At 35.2% G+C, this 17473-nt stretch overlaps 1 protein-coding gene across 1 annotated transcript; it reads left to right on the top strand.

Moving 5' to 3' along the window:
- The first annotated feature begins 6536 nt into the window (after positions 1 to 6536).
- Positions 6537 to 16600, top strand: LOC114544241 (fibrillin-3-like). Its single transcript, XM_028562925.1, has 11 exons — positions 6537 to 6590; positions 6753 to 6762; positions 7220 to 7342; positions 9698 to 9820; positions 10557 to 10679; positions 12697 to 12819; positions 13281 to 13403; positions 13870 to 13992; positions 14457 to 14579; positions 15083 to 15205; positions 16206 to 16600. The coding sequence occupies exons 1-11, from the start codon at positions 6537 to 6539 to the stop codon at positions 16598 to 16600; spliced, it is 1443 nt and encodes a 480-aa protein (XP_028418726.1).
- The last annotated feature ends 873 nt before the right edge of the window (positions 16601 to 17473 follow it).

The following is a 17473-nucleotide window of genomic DNA, read 5'->3' as shown; positions in this document are numbered from 1 at the left end:
TCACACTGTGGTTTAATCTATGCTTTATAAATTGCGAAGCTCTTAGTTACGCTAGAAAAAGGGTTATTTATTTAAATCCACCGGAAATACACACAAAAAATAAAAGAAATTCTTCTTGAGGAAGGAATTAAACCTCAACGTCGGCTATTTCTCTGTTTCTCTTCGCGATATCGAAAGACGGGTAGCCTCGTGGACGGTGCTCGGAGTGGTCGAAAGCCGAAACTAAGCGAGGAGCATGGCAATTTTATAATGAAAAATGAAAGAAAATGACGAGTTAACATCCCGTGAGTTAAAAGAAAAGACTTCCGTAGATTGTGGAATTGATGTATCGACCGCAACAATTAGACCAGCAAGGCGGAAGCTGGATTGGAAAAAAGAAAACGCCAGATATTGCCAGTTTGTCCGAGAGCCAAACAAAATGAAACGGTTGGTTTTCTGTTTGAAGGCCTTGAGTGCATGAGCTGGATAAGTTTGAGAACGTGATATTTACAGACGAAACTTTGTCGTATCAAGAATTGATGTAGTTTGGTCACTTTCGAAATATACGAGCATTCTCTTCGCATTTCGTTGACGCTGAATTTCACGTGTAGCCATGACTAAAACTTAATCTTTTCGGCAATTAAGTTGCCTAAGTTAAAATTGCCTTGGAATGTGACGATAGTTCGCCGGTAAAGTTATTGTTAATGTTATAAGGAAAATGTTATCTCATAATAAAATTGCTTTTTGTTTTTGTCGTTTCACAAACAAGTGCAGCGTAGGCGTACGGCTCTAAATCATGTTTTGACAGCATCAAAACCTCAATTGTTCACATGTGATGTGAATAAAATTCGAGATACTGTAATCTCCCTACTCTGTCTTAAGCCTACGATAAATATATATAAACAAAGACCAAAAACAACTGTGTCTATCAATACTATAGTTTCTGTGATAGACTGAGCCTGTGATCAGTAAAAACCGTACTTGATGCCTCAAACTTTGGCGTTCTATGTTGCCTCAACTCAAGTGTCAATTTTAAAACACTTTACAGTGCAAACACAAACACAATTGTTTAACTTTTAAAATATCGAACGTTTCTGTAATTATTGGAATTACTTTTTGATCACATCAGAGTGATTAGACCTCGCAAGATATCATGCAAAACCGGCAAGCATAACTAATTACACATTGTCATTGTCACAGATGTGAAGAATTGTTGTTCGTGTAAACGAACACTAAGCAACAAGCAAATTTCTTTGCCAGTCACTAAAATTCATTCACAAAATACAAAAATGGACTTCGATACAGTTTGAATGCTGCTGTGTTGTCGCCGACAAGGAATGAAGTGCAGGTATGAACAAACATGCAATTGTTAACTGAAATAGCTTAGCTGAGAGCACGGGTCGATCATTATAATTCAGGCCTTCGTTACACAATATCGGAACCTCAATTGTTTTATATGTAAGGCACAGTATGATATGAATACAATTCGAAATACGGTAATTACCGTGACTACTGTATACACTGTTTAAATGTATACAAACTAAAAACTAAAAACGATAAAGTTTGACGATAAAGTTTCGGCATTCACAAGTATGATCACGCGTATTCTTGATAAAACGCTGCCCAAACGTACTGTACGTTTTCATCCTTCAGATAAACCTTGGATGACCCCGCGTATAAAGCAAGAAATAAAGGCCAGACAAAAAGCGTTTACGTCAGGGAACAGATCAAGATACCAATTATTATGTGACAAAGTTTCTTCACTTATATCTAGTGCTAAGAAAACGTATTATCAATCGAAAGCGGAAGATACACGTAAAACAAACCCGGCAAAGTGGTATAAAATTATATATGAACTTGTGGCTGCTAATGATTGTAACTTCCAATCTTCAGCAGCCCCCACAGATGACCTAGCTGAACGCTTACAACAAAGTTTCACCAAGCCTTGGCAGAGCACCACTCCTAATGAAAAACCAAAACTAGAGGAAATTGAACATTTACTCAAGGATACCAAGCCGCTGTTACCTTCGATTGGACAAATTAAGGCAATTCTTAAACACTTAAACCCTAAGAAAGCAAGCGGTTCGGACGACATTCCTGCATGGCTACTGAGACGTTACAGTGAAGAGCTTGCCCCTATTATTCATAATATCATCTGCTCTAGCATTTCCCAGTCTAAATACCCGACTCTCTACAAGTCACGCCCAAAGTATACCCCCGAATGATATTGACAATGATTTCCGGCAAATCTCTGTATTACCGCAAATGGCAAAAATCTTGGAAACCATACAACTTAAACTGAATAAAATGACCTTAACATCAAAGATAATCAACATGCATTCACAAAAGGAAGATCAACAGTATCTGCGTTAGCGAGTATTACCCAAAATTGGTACAATAAGACCGAAAATTCACGGGATGGAAGAATGGGAATTCATGCCTTATTTATTGACTTTCGTAAAGCTTTCGATATGGTTGACCATGGTTTGCTCCTAAGAAAATTAGCTGAAATGAATGTATCTAAATGCTTTTGGTTATGGACGAGGAGTTTTTTAGAAGGAAGAAGCCAGCGAGTAAAAATAGGTGCGAGTTTATCATCTATTAGGTCCTGTCCTTCTGGAGTCCCTCAGGGCTCTGTCATCTCACCAATGTTTAATGTCTATGTTAACGATCTTGAAGATTGCATTCCCAACCATTTGCAGATTAATACATACAAATATGCAGATGATTGCACTCAGGATGAGGCAATCTCATATTGCTCCACTGGCAACATGCAAACGGTGTTAGATGCAACGAATGACTGGGCACTTAGAAACAAGATGGAACTTAATATAAAAAAGACTAAAGATATGTGGATCTGTTTCAAAGAAGGAATTCCTGCACCACCTTCACTTATGATTGGTAATGATACGATTGAAAGAGTAAAAACGTTCAAGCTGCTGGGCCTTTGGTGTAACGATACCCTTAAATGGAACACACACGTTGAAGAAATTACTAAAAAGGCAAACAAACGTTTATTCCACCTCCGGGAATGCCGGCGAGCAAACCTACCGACGGAAGTAGGTTTAACTTGTTATTTCACAAAAATTAGGCCAGTTTTGGAATATGCAGCCCCAATTTGGAGTGGTTTACCACAATATTTAATAGATGAGGTGGAGAACATTCAAACTCGAAGTCTAAAAATACTTGCTTTGCCGTCTGATCCATTTCAGTCTCTTGAACAACGTCGTGACATGCTCGCCATACGTGAATACAAGAAAATTATGGATAATGAGACGCACCCTTGCAGGAAACACATAACAGATATTGTGACGACAACATATGATCTAAGAACTCCAAGCACTCTACCGCAGTTCTTTTCTCATACCAATAGGCATAAACTTTCGTTTATTCCAAGGACTAATGCACTATTATAGACATAATTTTAAAATCGTAAATTTATTATATTTGTATATATACATACATTTTAATCATATTTAGTAATTGTAAATCCATTGTAATTTTATACCTAAGATGGATAAATAAATTATTATTAATTATTATTATTATTATTATTATTAATAAAAAAAACAATGGTTTATTAACTACCGAAAGTTTCTTTGATCAAAGACGGCGATAAGAGTCATCTAATTTTAACAGCGTTTTCCCTGTCAAATACTGGCTTTGGTTAAGCATAGCATATCCTAAGGCCATCAAGTCCGAATTTCTCAAGATGCTACATACATATTAGTATCATTTTCGAATGAGATACACCGCAGTCACATATGCGCTTATTTTTGCGAAATAAAATAGCGCTGGTCCCGCAGGCTAAAAGCGGAATTAAGAACCGTAGCATAAGCATATTGTCTAGCTGCTCGATAATTTATTCGGAATTTCCGAAGGCACACGAAGCGTCTAAGTGAAAACACTGGAACGCGTTCGGAACGCGTCCGGGAACGCGTTCAGAACACGTTCTGGAACGCGTTCGGAACGCATTTCGGAACGCGTTCGGAACGCGTTCGGAACTCGGTTCGGAACGCGTTCGAAAACGCGTTCTGAACGCGTTCGGGAACGCGGTCTCAACGCGTTCGTCGCATTAGGTTACTTCTGAGCAGTACTGTACCTACAGGAAACTGTTAGCAAAAGGCTAAAAGTAACTGAACTGCTTGGACTATAATCCAAATATGCACTTAGTATAATAATCAATTGTTGTATACACGAGAGTTTTCAATATCATAAAATGTCAAATAATATTAAACAAATGTTTTTAACTAAAATTTTCTACTGCCGTGCAATAAAGGATGTGATAATTCAGTTTTTCATTTTCAGTTTTTAGACTTCAATCAGCTCGGTTGAATAGAAAATTAATTAAAATGTCTCAGGATCTTTTGCAATTCAACACCTGTTATGTAAATAAAGCATTGTTATAGATGCCTGGTGCAATTAATTGCCGCACATTGACTTATTGAAGCACAGACGGAACACATCGCATTATACTTTTTGTGCAAAATGTTAATTTCCATCTTATTGTTTGTGGTAATTTTGCCAAAGGTGAATTCACAACATGCGGAAAATGGCAAACCATGTACATCGAGGAATTTTAAGAGAATCAGTGAAGGTAGGCGCTTAAACATTCTCCATCCTTTTTTTTTGTTTATTCGCGACTCGCGAGCTTTTCTGTGGAGTATTTGGACTACACTCTCTAAATCAAGATGATGGTCTTAAATTGAATCTAGTCGTTAATATGCTAGTATTATTATACTTATTGAAAAAATTCAATATCGGGGGTATCCTAAGCGCTATGACTCTAATTTACAAGAGTAAGCGTAATAATTTTAGCGGAGACACGAATGTCCACCTGGCGAGTTGTCAAAGCTCCATGAATTTTAATTTAATAAGAATTTAATACTTCGGAAACTTGATTTTAGGCTGCAATTATTTCTAGAAAGGCTTCTATTACGGCATAAATTGCTCGATTCGGTGAAAAATTGCAAGCCAAGCGTTCGGTTGAACGGCAAGTTCCTGTTATTACAAATGGCGTATATACATTAAGTTTAATAATTATTATCAGGACTTTTAAGTTTAATCGCTCTAAATTCCCCTGATTCTTTCGTAAAATTTTTTCTGCGGATGTGTTATTATACAAACATGAGTATACACAATTTAACTGCCTCAAAGAGCACACTGTATCTGCCGTACATGAGTTTTTTTTTAGGTTATACTTTATATGTTAACCAAAAATTTCATAGCGCATAATTCAAGACAAAGCTCGGCACGAAATACTAATAAAAATCGGCCAGATGAGCATCAGGCTTCCCTCAGCCAATATAGGTCTTCGAACTGACTATAAGTTTAATTTATCATGAGCTGCTGGGGGGAGTGCCGCACCGCCTAAAGTACGCCCCTGGCTGCATATACTTAGTTATGTTCTTCCATCATCTAATATCCCTGCCCTAGCTTAAACCCAATTTTGAATTGGGCAATTCTTGTGACGCGATGCCAAGCTTGAAATCCGGCAATGTGATCCGATCTGAAAAAATTTGGATCGCTTCCTTTTTTTTATTTAACATGGAACCGCGGACAACGATCGTTCACCCATAAAAAACCCATGAAAATTATAACATTTAACACTTATTTGACGAGACTGAAACATAAAATTTATGTTTTATGTAGTGGCGTCTCCAACTTGATAAGTGGGGGGGGGACTCTATTCATTATATTCGTGTTTTACATTATGTTTCTTTCAAATAGATTGTTTTAACGTTAACGGCCTGGGAACGTGAATATATGAACATGCCCACCGCACTTATTGATGCTGGCGATATGACGCTGCCACCAGTAGCGCAGCCAGCCTGACGATTTGTCCCGCTATGCTAATATTTTAGCGTTTATTGACTGTGAAAACAATGAATTTCTAAAGAAATGAATAACTATAATAACACGAAGTTTACATAGCGGAACAAATTCGTCAGACTGGCTGCCACCCCACTGGCGACGCCACTGGTTTTGTGGACACAAAGACCTGTCGAAATATCGACGGTCGATACCACCTGTCAAGGAAAAACTAACAACAAGTTAAACAATGAAATATCTATTCCTTATAATAATTATGTACTTATTAAAGGAGACCTAGTCTAAAGATCGTATGCCCACGTGCGCATGCATGATTAAAATTGCTATTTCTCATGAATTAATCCGTTTCAATTTTTAATGTGTAAATGATGAAGCAATTGTGATCAAAAATGATGAAGATATTATTTATATATCTTCGTCCTGCAGGGGGTAAACGGGCGACATCAGGATTTCGTCACTCGCACACGCGATTCACTCTTCGCCAATAAACGCTACGAGCTACAAACTGTGACAACTGGTATATAATCAACTGTGATAGTCTATATCGTTTTTGCAGGAAACCAAGCACTCCGTCCATCCGAACTTATATCAAATCATACCATTCATCGTTTGGGAGAGTGCCATATTCTCTGTATTAGTCAAAAAATTGCTATGGTTACAACTACAGAGTGAGACCAAGCAATCTTTATAGAGCAAACTGTCAGTTGAGCAACAGCACGGTAAAGATGAACAAAACAAAAATGAAAAATGGGCGATGGTTTTTTTACGAAGACCGTTTGGTAAGAACCGAGTTATATAACTGCATTGTTTATAGAACAAAATAAAGGACGAAGAGTCTCACTCATTCCGCACAACTCATTTTACATTCTCTGCATGCACCAAAGATTGAAGCAATATGTGAATTTACTATGAACAGATTTTCTTCTTTCTCATAATTATAGGTAACAGAAGGTAAGGAAAAAATACGCATTAAGAATTTGCATTTGCAGGTAATCCCATTGGAATAAACAATAGTTGAAAATAAAAATTTCTTCTTAGAGCATGCATATAACATTCTGACTAATGTCTTATCTATTTTTTCAACATATAAGAGGTTCAAAATATTTTTATTTTCTACACTTCAAGCAGATTACAAAGCACGTAACAAAGCAAAAATTTCGTTTTTAATCACGTTTTTCGCATTTGGAGTCCTTTTGGCAAATTGAACAATAGCAAAAAGTTTTAACACAGGTCGCTGTTCAAAGTAAAAAAATATAGTGCAACTTTTTAAAAAAATGCAAATCCTAATCTGCATATACGTCGTCTGCATATATTTATGGTCGGAGGTAATTCATTTTCATGGTATTTTTCTTCCAATTTCTTCTTTCTTTTCATATGAAACTAAGTTTTATTATAAATTTTATTTCAGATGTCGATGAGTGTCGCAAAGGTACACACCAATGTAACACAAAGGCAAATTGTAGCAACACACCAGGTTCATATAACTGCCAGTGTCAAATTGGTTACGAAGGAAATGGAAAGAAATGCAACGGTACAATTATTTTTCATCTTTTAATTCTGCATCGCTGTTGTATTTTTAGGGCAACTTAAGGCAATTTTCATAATCAATCATTCCGATCATCAGTCCATATTGAAGAAATATGTAAGATATTCAAACAAAAAACGGAACAAAAGCAGTCCGAAAAACCTGAGCATGGCAGATTCAGGTACCTGTCGATTTTATCCCAGAATTATCATATATACACACTTGAATTTATTTCATAATAAGACAAGTTGACTCGTTGTTTAACGAAATTTTTCCTGACCCCCTAAATTAAAGAGTTTGGCAATCTAAACGACAACGGCTATCTATTGCGACGAAAAAATATAATCATTTAAAATTTTAGAATACAAGCAAAAGTATTTGCTACTACAGGTGGTTTGATTTTTCCTTTAAGTCCCCTTTTTCTAAAACAGCTATACAAAGGAATAAACATTGAGAGCAAAGCTGCTTTAAGCACTGCACACTACATTAATTTCAAATTAACTGTTGCCACATGACCATGCAAATTAAGGGAAAAAGGTGGAACAGCGACCACGATATTGTGTAATATATTTTACATTTTTATCGTTGAAGAGCGATATGCCATCGTTAATCGTTGGACCAAAAATATATTCCTTTACAAAAGAATTCCGTGTGGTAGAACTAAATATATGAATATTCCCTAACCCCCCCCCCCCTCCAATTATCGTTCTAGTTATATATACACCGCTGCTAGTCCAGGATCTTTGATAACTTGATTATACTGTTATATTGAATATTATTTTATAACGTTTACGTTAAATATTGTTCGGTATAATTATATAATTATACGAATGGCAAAACATATTTTCAAACGGCATATCAAAAATATTTGTGGAAAAAAATAATTTTTCTCCTATATAAGGAAAAGTGATATTCCGACTCAATTAGCTCTATACTGAATTTTATATATTCTACAATTTTAGCATGCACCCATCATATATAACAAAACATGCACAAGTTAGCGTGGCACAACATGTAATTATACAACTCCCAATAATTTAAGAAGTCATGTTTGTCGACGTTCAAAATATCGTCAATTTTATCCATCTTTAACGACTGAAATTTTCAGGGAAACTCGAACAGTGGCGTAGCTAGCATCGATAATTGGCTGGGGGTGCATATATTCATGTTAACAGACTGTAAAGGCAACTGATTTGAAAATGAATTAATCCTGGGTATCACGAATATATGGATATGGCCGCCCTAATTATCGTTCTTGGCTCCGCACTGAACTCGAGATGCCAAGTGTGTTGCTAAGAAAGAATATTTCTATGATGGTCATATCGTGTAGAAAATTAAATATATTCTTTGAATTTTACTGATCTTGCTCATTTTAGGTACGTTACGATTCTCGTTACTATTCGTTGCAGGCGGGCATCGGCAAATATACAACTGTCAGATGTGGCTCGTAAATGCTCTAGCTATATTTTAGAAGCATAACAAAAATGTAAATGTGCCCCCAACGCGTGTGATTTGCGAGTGATTTTTGATCGCCAACGCTGTTGTCATGATACAATGCAAAACTTAAGTGACAGTCTCCCTAACAGCGGTCCGTCGAATTTCACGTCAGAAAAACAATTTCTCTGAAACTTGGCACATCAAAAGGATCTGGTACAGAACTAATAAAAATGGATTTCTTTTTTAAAAATTTTTTTTTCGCTTTCCTAGAATCTCGAACTTTCTTGTGCCGAGCCGGCCTATTTGGTCATCCCTTTCAAGGCCGAAATTTCGCAATATTTAGGACTGCACCGTATCAAAACTAAACGCGCTGGCAAAGCGTTTTATTCGCCATTTGTTTGCCACTTATAAAACCATAAAATGTCAAATTCATTGATTGCTTAGTTGACAAGATGTCAGCCTTGAAAGCCACCCCTCTGTGCAGGTTGCGGAAGTGCACTAAATTATTACAAAGTTCGGGAGCAAAATTCGCGTTTGTTTGACCAAAATTGAAATAAAAAATTGCATCCATATGCAGATGATAACTTTGTCTCCAAGGTTCTAAAGTCAAACCTTCGGGTATGCCGCTGTGTGCGAAGCAGCGAGAAGGTCAATTTGGTCAAGTTTGCGCTTTATATACATAAAATAATACTTCGTAATCCGCACTGAAATTCATCAATTGCTCGTCTATAAAAACTGTTCCCGGCTCGAATTATTCCAAGAATTATTCCTTATATCTATATATATATATATATAAGTATTACATATATAATTATTTTAACGCTAGTTCCTGCCTTGATTGCTCTGCATTACAAAATAATAATGAAATAGCTACATGATGCTAATGATGTTCTCAAGTTCAATATACCTTGATTATTATTCTAGATGTCGACGAATGTGAAAAAGGAACGCACAAATGTGACAAAAATGCAAAATGCACCAACACTCCAGGCTCATTCAACTGTCAGTGTCAACCTGGTTACACAGGAGAAGGACGGATATGCGAAGGTAGCTATAAAATTGTTTTTAGTTGTAAAATAAAAAACAAAACATGGCACTATACTGATATTTTTGAAATATTCTGAGATTACATAATACTGCCACAAAAAGAAACTACGCTATTTATCGTAGTATTTGCACAGGTTATAGTTCAGGGGCCGGTTGTCCAAAAGGCGTTTAGATTAAAACTGGATAAGCTAAAGCTTAAAAATACTCTCATAGATCTTGTGAATAAGGCGAAAAAATGAATAACATCCGTCCCCCTCCAATTAAGTTGTGTAGCTATATATATATATATTATTATATATATATTATATATATATATAATATATATATATATATATATATATATTATATATATATATATTGAATTTATCTTAAAATATTGTCGTCGCTTCAATAAATGACTCGCTCTACTTGTAATTAGTATTGAGCACTCTTTTATCCATTACAAACAATTACATTTGGATATATATATATATATATATATATATTATATATATATATATATATATATATAATTATATATATATATATATATGTGCGTGTACGTTTTTTAAAAAAAGTCCCTCTTGGAGAACAGGATTATATGAATATAAATATTTTAACGGTAGTTCCTGCCTTGATTGCACTGCATTGTATACAAATACTGAAAGAGCTACATTCCTCGACCGAGCAGTTTCCTGTAAATGTATGATGCTAATGATGTTCTAAACTTCAATATATACCTTGATTATTATTCTAGATGTCGACGAATGTGAAAAAGGAACGCACAAATGTGACAAAAATGCAAAATGCTTCAACACTCCAGGTTCATTCAACTGCCAGTGTCAACCTGGTTACACAGGAGAAGGACGAAAATGCGAAGGTAGCTATAAAATTGTTTTCAGTTGTGAAATAAATAGAGATTATTACTTCATGGTTGGCAAGTACGTACGATTTTTTTGCACGAGTTGTGAAGGATCGCAAAACGAACGAGTGAGCGTAGCGAACGAGCGAGTTTGCGATCCTTCACAACGATTTCATAATAAAAAGCGTACATATGAGCCCATATTTAATTATGGCATTTTTCACACGTGATAAACATTTTACGTCGAATCAAATTGCATGAAATTAATTTACACAGTGAAATACGATTTTATTACATCATTCTGCTGTGCATAAATCTCTATACGCATATAATGAAAAACAAAACATAGCAATATATACTGATATTTTTTAATGATGCTAAGTTTACATAGTATTGCAGTACTGTGATGACAGAAAATAAAAATCGTCCGGATAGAGTGCTCAATGCTTGCACAGAGCGGTATAACACAGGTTGAGAAACGCCGTTTACTTCAACGAATTTTATTTACAACAGAAATGTTTCGTGGTAAATAAATATGATAACAACATATTATAACAACAGCACAACAACTGTATACAAGAGGCTTATAATTAGGTCATATTACATGTAGTTGGTTACTAGGTATTACTTAACAAAAACTTCTTTCGATGCCTGCATGTATTGGAACAAGTTCATTACGCTTATTCAAAAAGCTTAATTCGGGATGACATATTATAATAGATTTATTGGATAGGCATAAATTACAGCGTTCAGTTTTATTACAAAACGGTTGTGATTTTTTAATTATTATCCAACCAATAGTGTGGTGTATTAGAGTCCTTTAATTTCCAAATATGTTTGCTTAGCTCCGAGGCGTTTTTCCTTGATTTATTGCGGAAAGAGCAAGTATGGTTGAGGTGTATAGCGTGTCTTAAATGTGTTCTCAGTAAGGCCAACGTAGGTTTGAGATTCTCTCGTACTTTCATTCTTCACGGTCGCTTGGTATACTATAGCGACCGTGCCATAAAATACTAGGATTTATCAACTCACTTTAATATGCCATTTTAGCTAATTTTTATACTTTTCAAAAATGCATTCTTAAATTGAAACCGCGTTATCTCGGTCAAATTTGCATGAAAAACGGCATGGTATATATATGAAAATTTAATTCAAAGATCAGAAAATACAAAAAACATAATTTTAGTGTAATAGCTCTTTTAATTTTGAAGTTATACTCAATCAAACAGGGTTGACGTTTTTTTGCGCCTCCCGGTACATCTACCAAGATTGAAATTAGCGCTAGCGTAAATAGTTATTCACCATTTCAATATTCAACGCAGTGGGGTACATTGTCTTGAATATATTAATCCAATACTTTTCATTGTTTTAAGTATAAATTATTAATCAAATACTTTGTAGGTTCTGTCGGATTACTTTTACGATAATTATCTCGCAACATTAACTAAGCCATTATTAGTATCGTTCTCAACATTGGATAGGGAGTAGGAGTGGGATGAACATTTTGAAAGCAAACATTCAGCAATTTATGTTCAGATATAAGGAGTCTTATATGAGTAAACTTTGCAGATATCAATGAATGTGCACATAGTCCATGTGGTTACAATGCAAACTGTACAAACACGAATGGTTCGTACATTTGTGAATGTCGGACTGGATATGAAGGAAATGGAACAAATTGCACAGGTTAGATCATGCAGGGTCCGGTTGTCCGAAAGGCGTTCAGGTTAAATGCTGGATAAGCCAAAGTTTAAAAATGCTCTCATAGATCTTGTGAATGAATGAAACTGCATATACGCAGTTAATGTATACTTCCCTTGACCAATAAACTATTTACATTGAAATATTACAGCTCATTTGTCCAATGGCGGACGTATATAAGTATGAATATAGTTTAACGCTAGTTCCTGCCTTGATTGTACTGCATTACAAAAAAATGAAATAACTATACTATCCTCAACCAAGCTGTTTCCAGTAAATTTATGATGCTAATAATCAGTTCTTAACTTGAATAATTATACCTTGATTATTATTCTAGACATCGACGAATGTGAAAAAGGAACGCACAAATGTGACAAAAATGCAAAATGCACCAACACTCCAGGCTCATTCAACTGTCAGTGTCAACCTGGTCACACAGGAGAAGGACGGATATGCGAAGGTAGCTATAAAATTGTTTTTAGTTGTAAAATAAAAAAACAAAATATGGCACTATACTGATATTTTTGAAATATTCTGAGATTACATAACACTGCCACAAAAAGAAACTACGCTATTTATCGTAGTATTGGCACAGGTTAGTTCAGGGCCGGATGTCCAAAAGGCGTTTAGATTAAAGCTGGATAAGCTAAAGCTTAAAAATACTCTCATATATCTTGTGAATAAGGCGAAAAAATGAATAACATCCGCCCCCCTCCAATTAAGTTATGTAGCTATATATATATATATATATGTGTGTGTACGTTTTTTAAAAAAGTCCCTCTTGGAGAACAGGATTATATGAATATAAAGATTTTAACGCTAGTTCCTGCCTTGATTGCTCTGCATTACAAAATAATAATGAAATAGCTACATGATGCTAATGATGTTCTCAACTTCAATATACTTTGATTATTATTCTAGATGTCGACGAATGTGAAAAAAGATCGCACAAATGTGACAAAAATGCAAAATGCACCAACACTCGGGGCTCATTCAACTGTCAGTGTCAACCTGGTTACACAGGAGAAGGACGGATATGCGAAGGTAGCTATAAAATTGTTTTTAGTTGTAAAATAAAAAACAAAACATGGCACTATATATACTGATATTTTTGAAATATTCTGAGATTACATAATACTGCCACAAAAAGAAACTACGCTATTTATCGTAGTATTTGCATAGGTTAGTTCAGGGGCCGGTTGTCCAAAAGGCGTTTAGATTAAAGCTGGATAAGCTAAAGCTTAAAAATACTCTCATATATCTTGTGAATAAGGCAAAAAATGAATAACATCCGCCCCCCTCCAATTAAGTTATGTGCTATATATATATATATATGTGTGTGTGTGTACGTTTTTTAAAAAAAGTCCCTCTTGGAGAACAGGATTATATGAATATAAATATTTTAACGCTAGTTCCTGCCTTGATTGCTCTGCATTACAAAATAATAATGAAATAGCTACATGATGCTAATGATGTTCTCAACTTCAATATACCTTGATTATTATTCTAGATGTCGACGAATGTGAAAAAAGATCGCACAAATGTGACAAAAATGCAAAATGCACCAACACTCCAGGCTCATTCAACTGTCAGTGTCAACCTGGTTACATAGGAGAAGGACGGATATGCGAAGGTAGCTATAAAATTGTTTTTAGTTGTAAAATAAAAAACAAAAACATGGCACTATATATACTGATATTTTTGAAATATTCTGAGATTACATAATACTGCCACAAAAAGAAACTACGCTATTTATCGTAGTATTTGCATAGGTTAGTTCAGGGCCGGTTGTCCAAAAAGCGTTTAGATTAAAGCTGGATAAGCTAAAGCTTAAAAATACTCTCATATATCTTGTGAATAAGGCAAAAAATGAATAACATCCGCCCCCCTCCAATTAAGTTATGTGCTATATATATATATATGTGTGTGTGTGTACGTTTTTTAAAAAAAGTCCCTCTTGGAGAACAGGATTATATGAATATAAATATTTTAACGCTAGTTCCTGCCTTGATTGCTCTGCATTACAAAATAATAATGAAATAGCTACATGATGCTAATGATGTTCTCAACTTCAATATACCTTGATTATTATTCTAGATGTCGACGAATGTGAAAAAAGATCGCACAAATGTGACAAAAATGCAAAATGCACCAACACTCCAGGCTCATTCAACTGTCAGTGTCAACCTGGTTACATAGGAGAAGGACGGATATGCGAAGGTAGCTATAAAATTGTTTTTAGTTGTAAAATAAAAAACAAAACATGGCACTATATATACTGATATTTTTGAAATATTCTGAGATTACATAATACTGCCACAAAAAGAAACTACGCTATTTATCGTAGTATTTGCATAGGTTAGTTCAGGGGCCGGTTGTCCAAAAGGCGTTTAGATTAAAACTGGATAAGCTAAAGCTTAAAAATAATCTCATAGATCTTGTGAATAAGGCGAAAAAATGAATAACATCCGCCCCCCTCCAATTAAGTTATGTTGCTATATATATAGGCTATATATATGTGCGTGTCCGTTTTTTAAAAAAAGTCCCTCTTGGAGAACAGGATTATATGAATATAAATATTTTAACGCTAGTTCCTGCCTTGATTGCACTGCATTATATACAAATACTGAAAGAGCTACATTCCTCGACCGAGCAGTTTCCTGTAAATGTATGATGCTAATGATGTTCTTAACTTCAATATATACCTTTGCTTATTATTCTAGATGTCAACGAATGTGAAAAAGGAACGCACAAATGTGACAAAAATGCAAAATGCTTCAACACTCCAGGTTCATTCAACTGCCAGTGTCAACCTGGTTACACAGGAGAAGGACGAAAATGCGAAGGTAGCTATAAAATTGTTTTCAGTTGTGAAATAAATAGAGATTATTACTTCATGGTTGGCAAGTACGTACGATTTTTATGCAGGAGTTGTGAAGGATCGCAAAACGAACGAGTGAGCGTAGCTCGAACGAGCGAGTTTGCGATCCTTTACAACAATTTCATAATAAAAAGCGTACATATGAGCCCATATTTAATTATGGCATTTTTCACACGTGATAAACATTTTACGTCGAATCAAATTGCATGAAATTAATTTACACAATGAAATACGATTTTATTTCATCATTCTGCTGTGCATAAATCTCTATACACATAATAAAAAACAAAACATAGCAAATATACTGATATTTTTCAATGATGCTAAGTTTACATAGTATTGCCATAGTATTGCAAGCGATGACAGAAAATCAAAATCGTCCGGATAAAGTGCTTAATGCTTGCAGAGAGCGGTATATAACACAGGTTGAGAAACACGGGTTACTTCAACGAATTTTATTTACAACAGAACTGTTTCGTGGTAAATAATATTAAGGCCAACGTAGGTTTGAGATTCTCTCGTACTTTCATTCTTCACGGTCGCTTGGTATACTATAGCTTTCGTTAGGCATTCTCCTTGCAGAGGGCAGAAAAAGAAAAAAGAAATCAATTTTTGAAGCACAGATCCAATGATCCGCTTTTGCAGAGGCTCCCTCTTTATAGATATAATAAATTAACATAACACTGGCTATTTAGATGAGAAAAATTAAACTCCGAATAAGGTGAGAATCTAGGTCTTAATTGTCGTATTTTGGCAATTTTTTCCATACCTCTTTTCTTACACACCCATCCAAACTCCCAACCGACATAAATTTTCTAACATGTTACCATATCAATGCTTAACTAATTTCGTTTAACCGAAACAAGGGTTTTCCGCATGCGTTGTACGAATTAATGTTTACACCTTCGTTGTATCTGTCGGAGACAGATATACTAAAGAGAATGTATCTTAAACAATATTTTCAGCTAATAAATGCCCTCTTGGGTGGGAGACTTTCGATGGACTCTGCTTTTATATCAGCAATGGCGTTGCGATACCATGGAATAATGCGAAAGAAAACTGTCGTCAGCGTGGCGGTCATTTGGCAGTTCCAAACAACACGAATATGAATAATTATCTATATCAGGCTATGAGACAACATAACTTCAACGCGGCGTGGATTGGTATGTACCGAAAACCTGCAAGTATCTTTTACACAGTGAGAGATGAGGAGATCTCCTATGAAAACTGGAACACAGGGGAGCCTAACAATGCTGGCGGGCATGAAAACTGCGTGGAAATGTTGAACGGAGCAACAGGGAAATGGAATGATTTGCCATGTTCGATCAGTCGTCATTACTTCTGTCAGCGGCAACTGTGAATATTCGACAACAGCTGAAATTGAAAATAAGAAGAAAATACGGCGACGGACTTTACGTTTAAATATCTGATCTGAAAGGAATCGTTTTAATTTTTTTGAAAATAGTCAATCGTTTGCAGTGTTTCACCCTAAAATCGAAAATCAATAAGAACGACATCTCAGAGCATTAAATGATTTAAATCTTAGTTATCTTTAAATCGAACATATATAAAATTATATCCTCTGAAACATAAAACCAAACAAATTGGAATATCATGTATTTGATTGTTAATAAGCTGTTTCGTTACATACATAAGGGCGGGATCAATCAAAAAGGAAAATTTCCTCGCAATTTGAGCAATTACATGATACATTTTTTATAAAAATTAATGATTAAAAGCTGTATCAAATGCTAAAATGCTTTGCATTCCAATGTTTGTCGTCCGGTCGACCTTTCGGTACACTTTCGTTTTCGCATGTCAGGTAACACTGACCTAAATATAACTGTCGCTTAACTCGAATAATTCCCTATACATGTCCAATACTCTCGCAACCACGGAAAAGGTTATTTACCATTGGTAAAGTTATTCACCATCGGTCTGAATGCCAAAAGTTTCTTACTCAGCTGGCGCAGAAATTAGCAGAAAGAGATCATGAACGTTATGTAGTTGTCATATCTTGGTTGAGAACCAGCTAAAATCTCTTTCGAAATTCTAAGATCGGTACATGCGAGTGTAAGGGGATCTAGATCACCTTTTTATAGAAAATAATTTGAAGTAGTAGACGATTTTGGACTAAATGTTAAGATTACAGAGGTTTTTTAAACTTTTTTAAGATTTTAACTTTACGTGCAAAGTACTCCTTTTCTATAAAAATTAGGAAGAACAACAATCA

This window comes from Dendronephthya gigantea, unplaced genomic scaffold, assembly GCF_004324835.1.
Source record: "Dendronephthya gigantea isolate DGI-Jeju-01 unplaced genomic scaffold, DenGig_1.0 000698F, whole genome shotgun sequence".
Lineage (NCBI taxonomy): Eukaryota > Metazoa > Cnidaria > Anthozoa > Malacalcyonacea > Nephtheidae > Dendronephthya > Dendronephthya gigantea.
The sequence above is the reverse complement of the archived record's forward strand: the minus strand, read 5'-3'. Positions and strand labels throughout refer to the sequence as shown.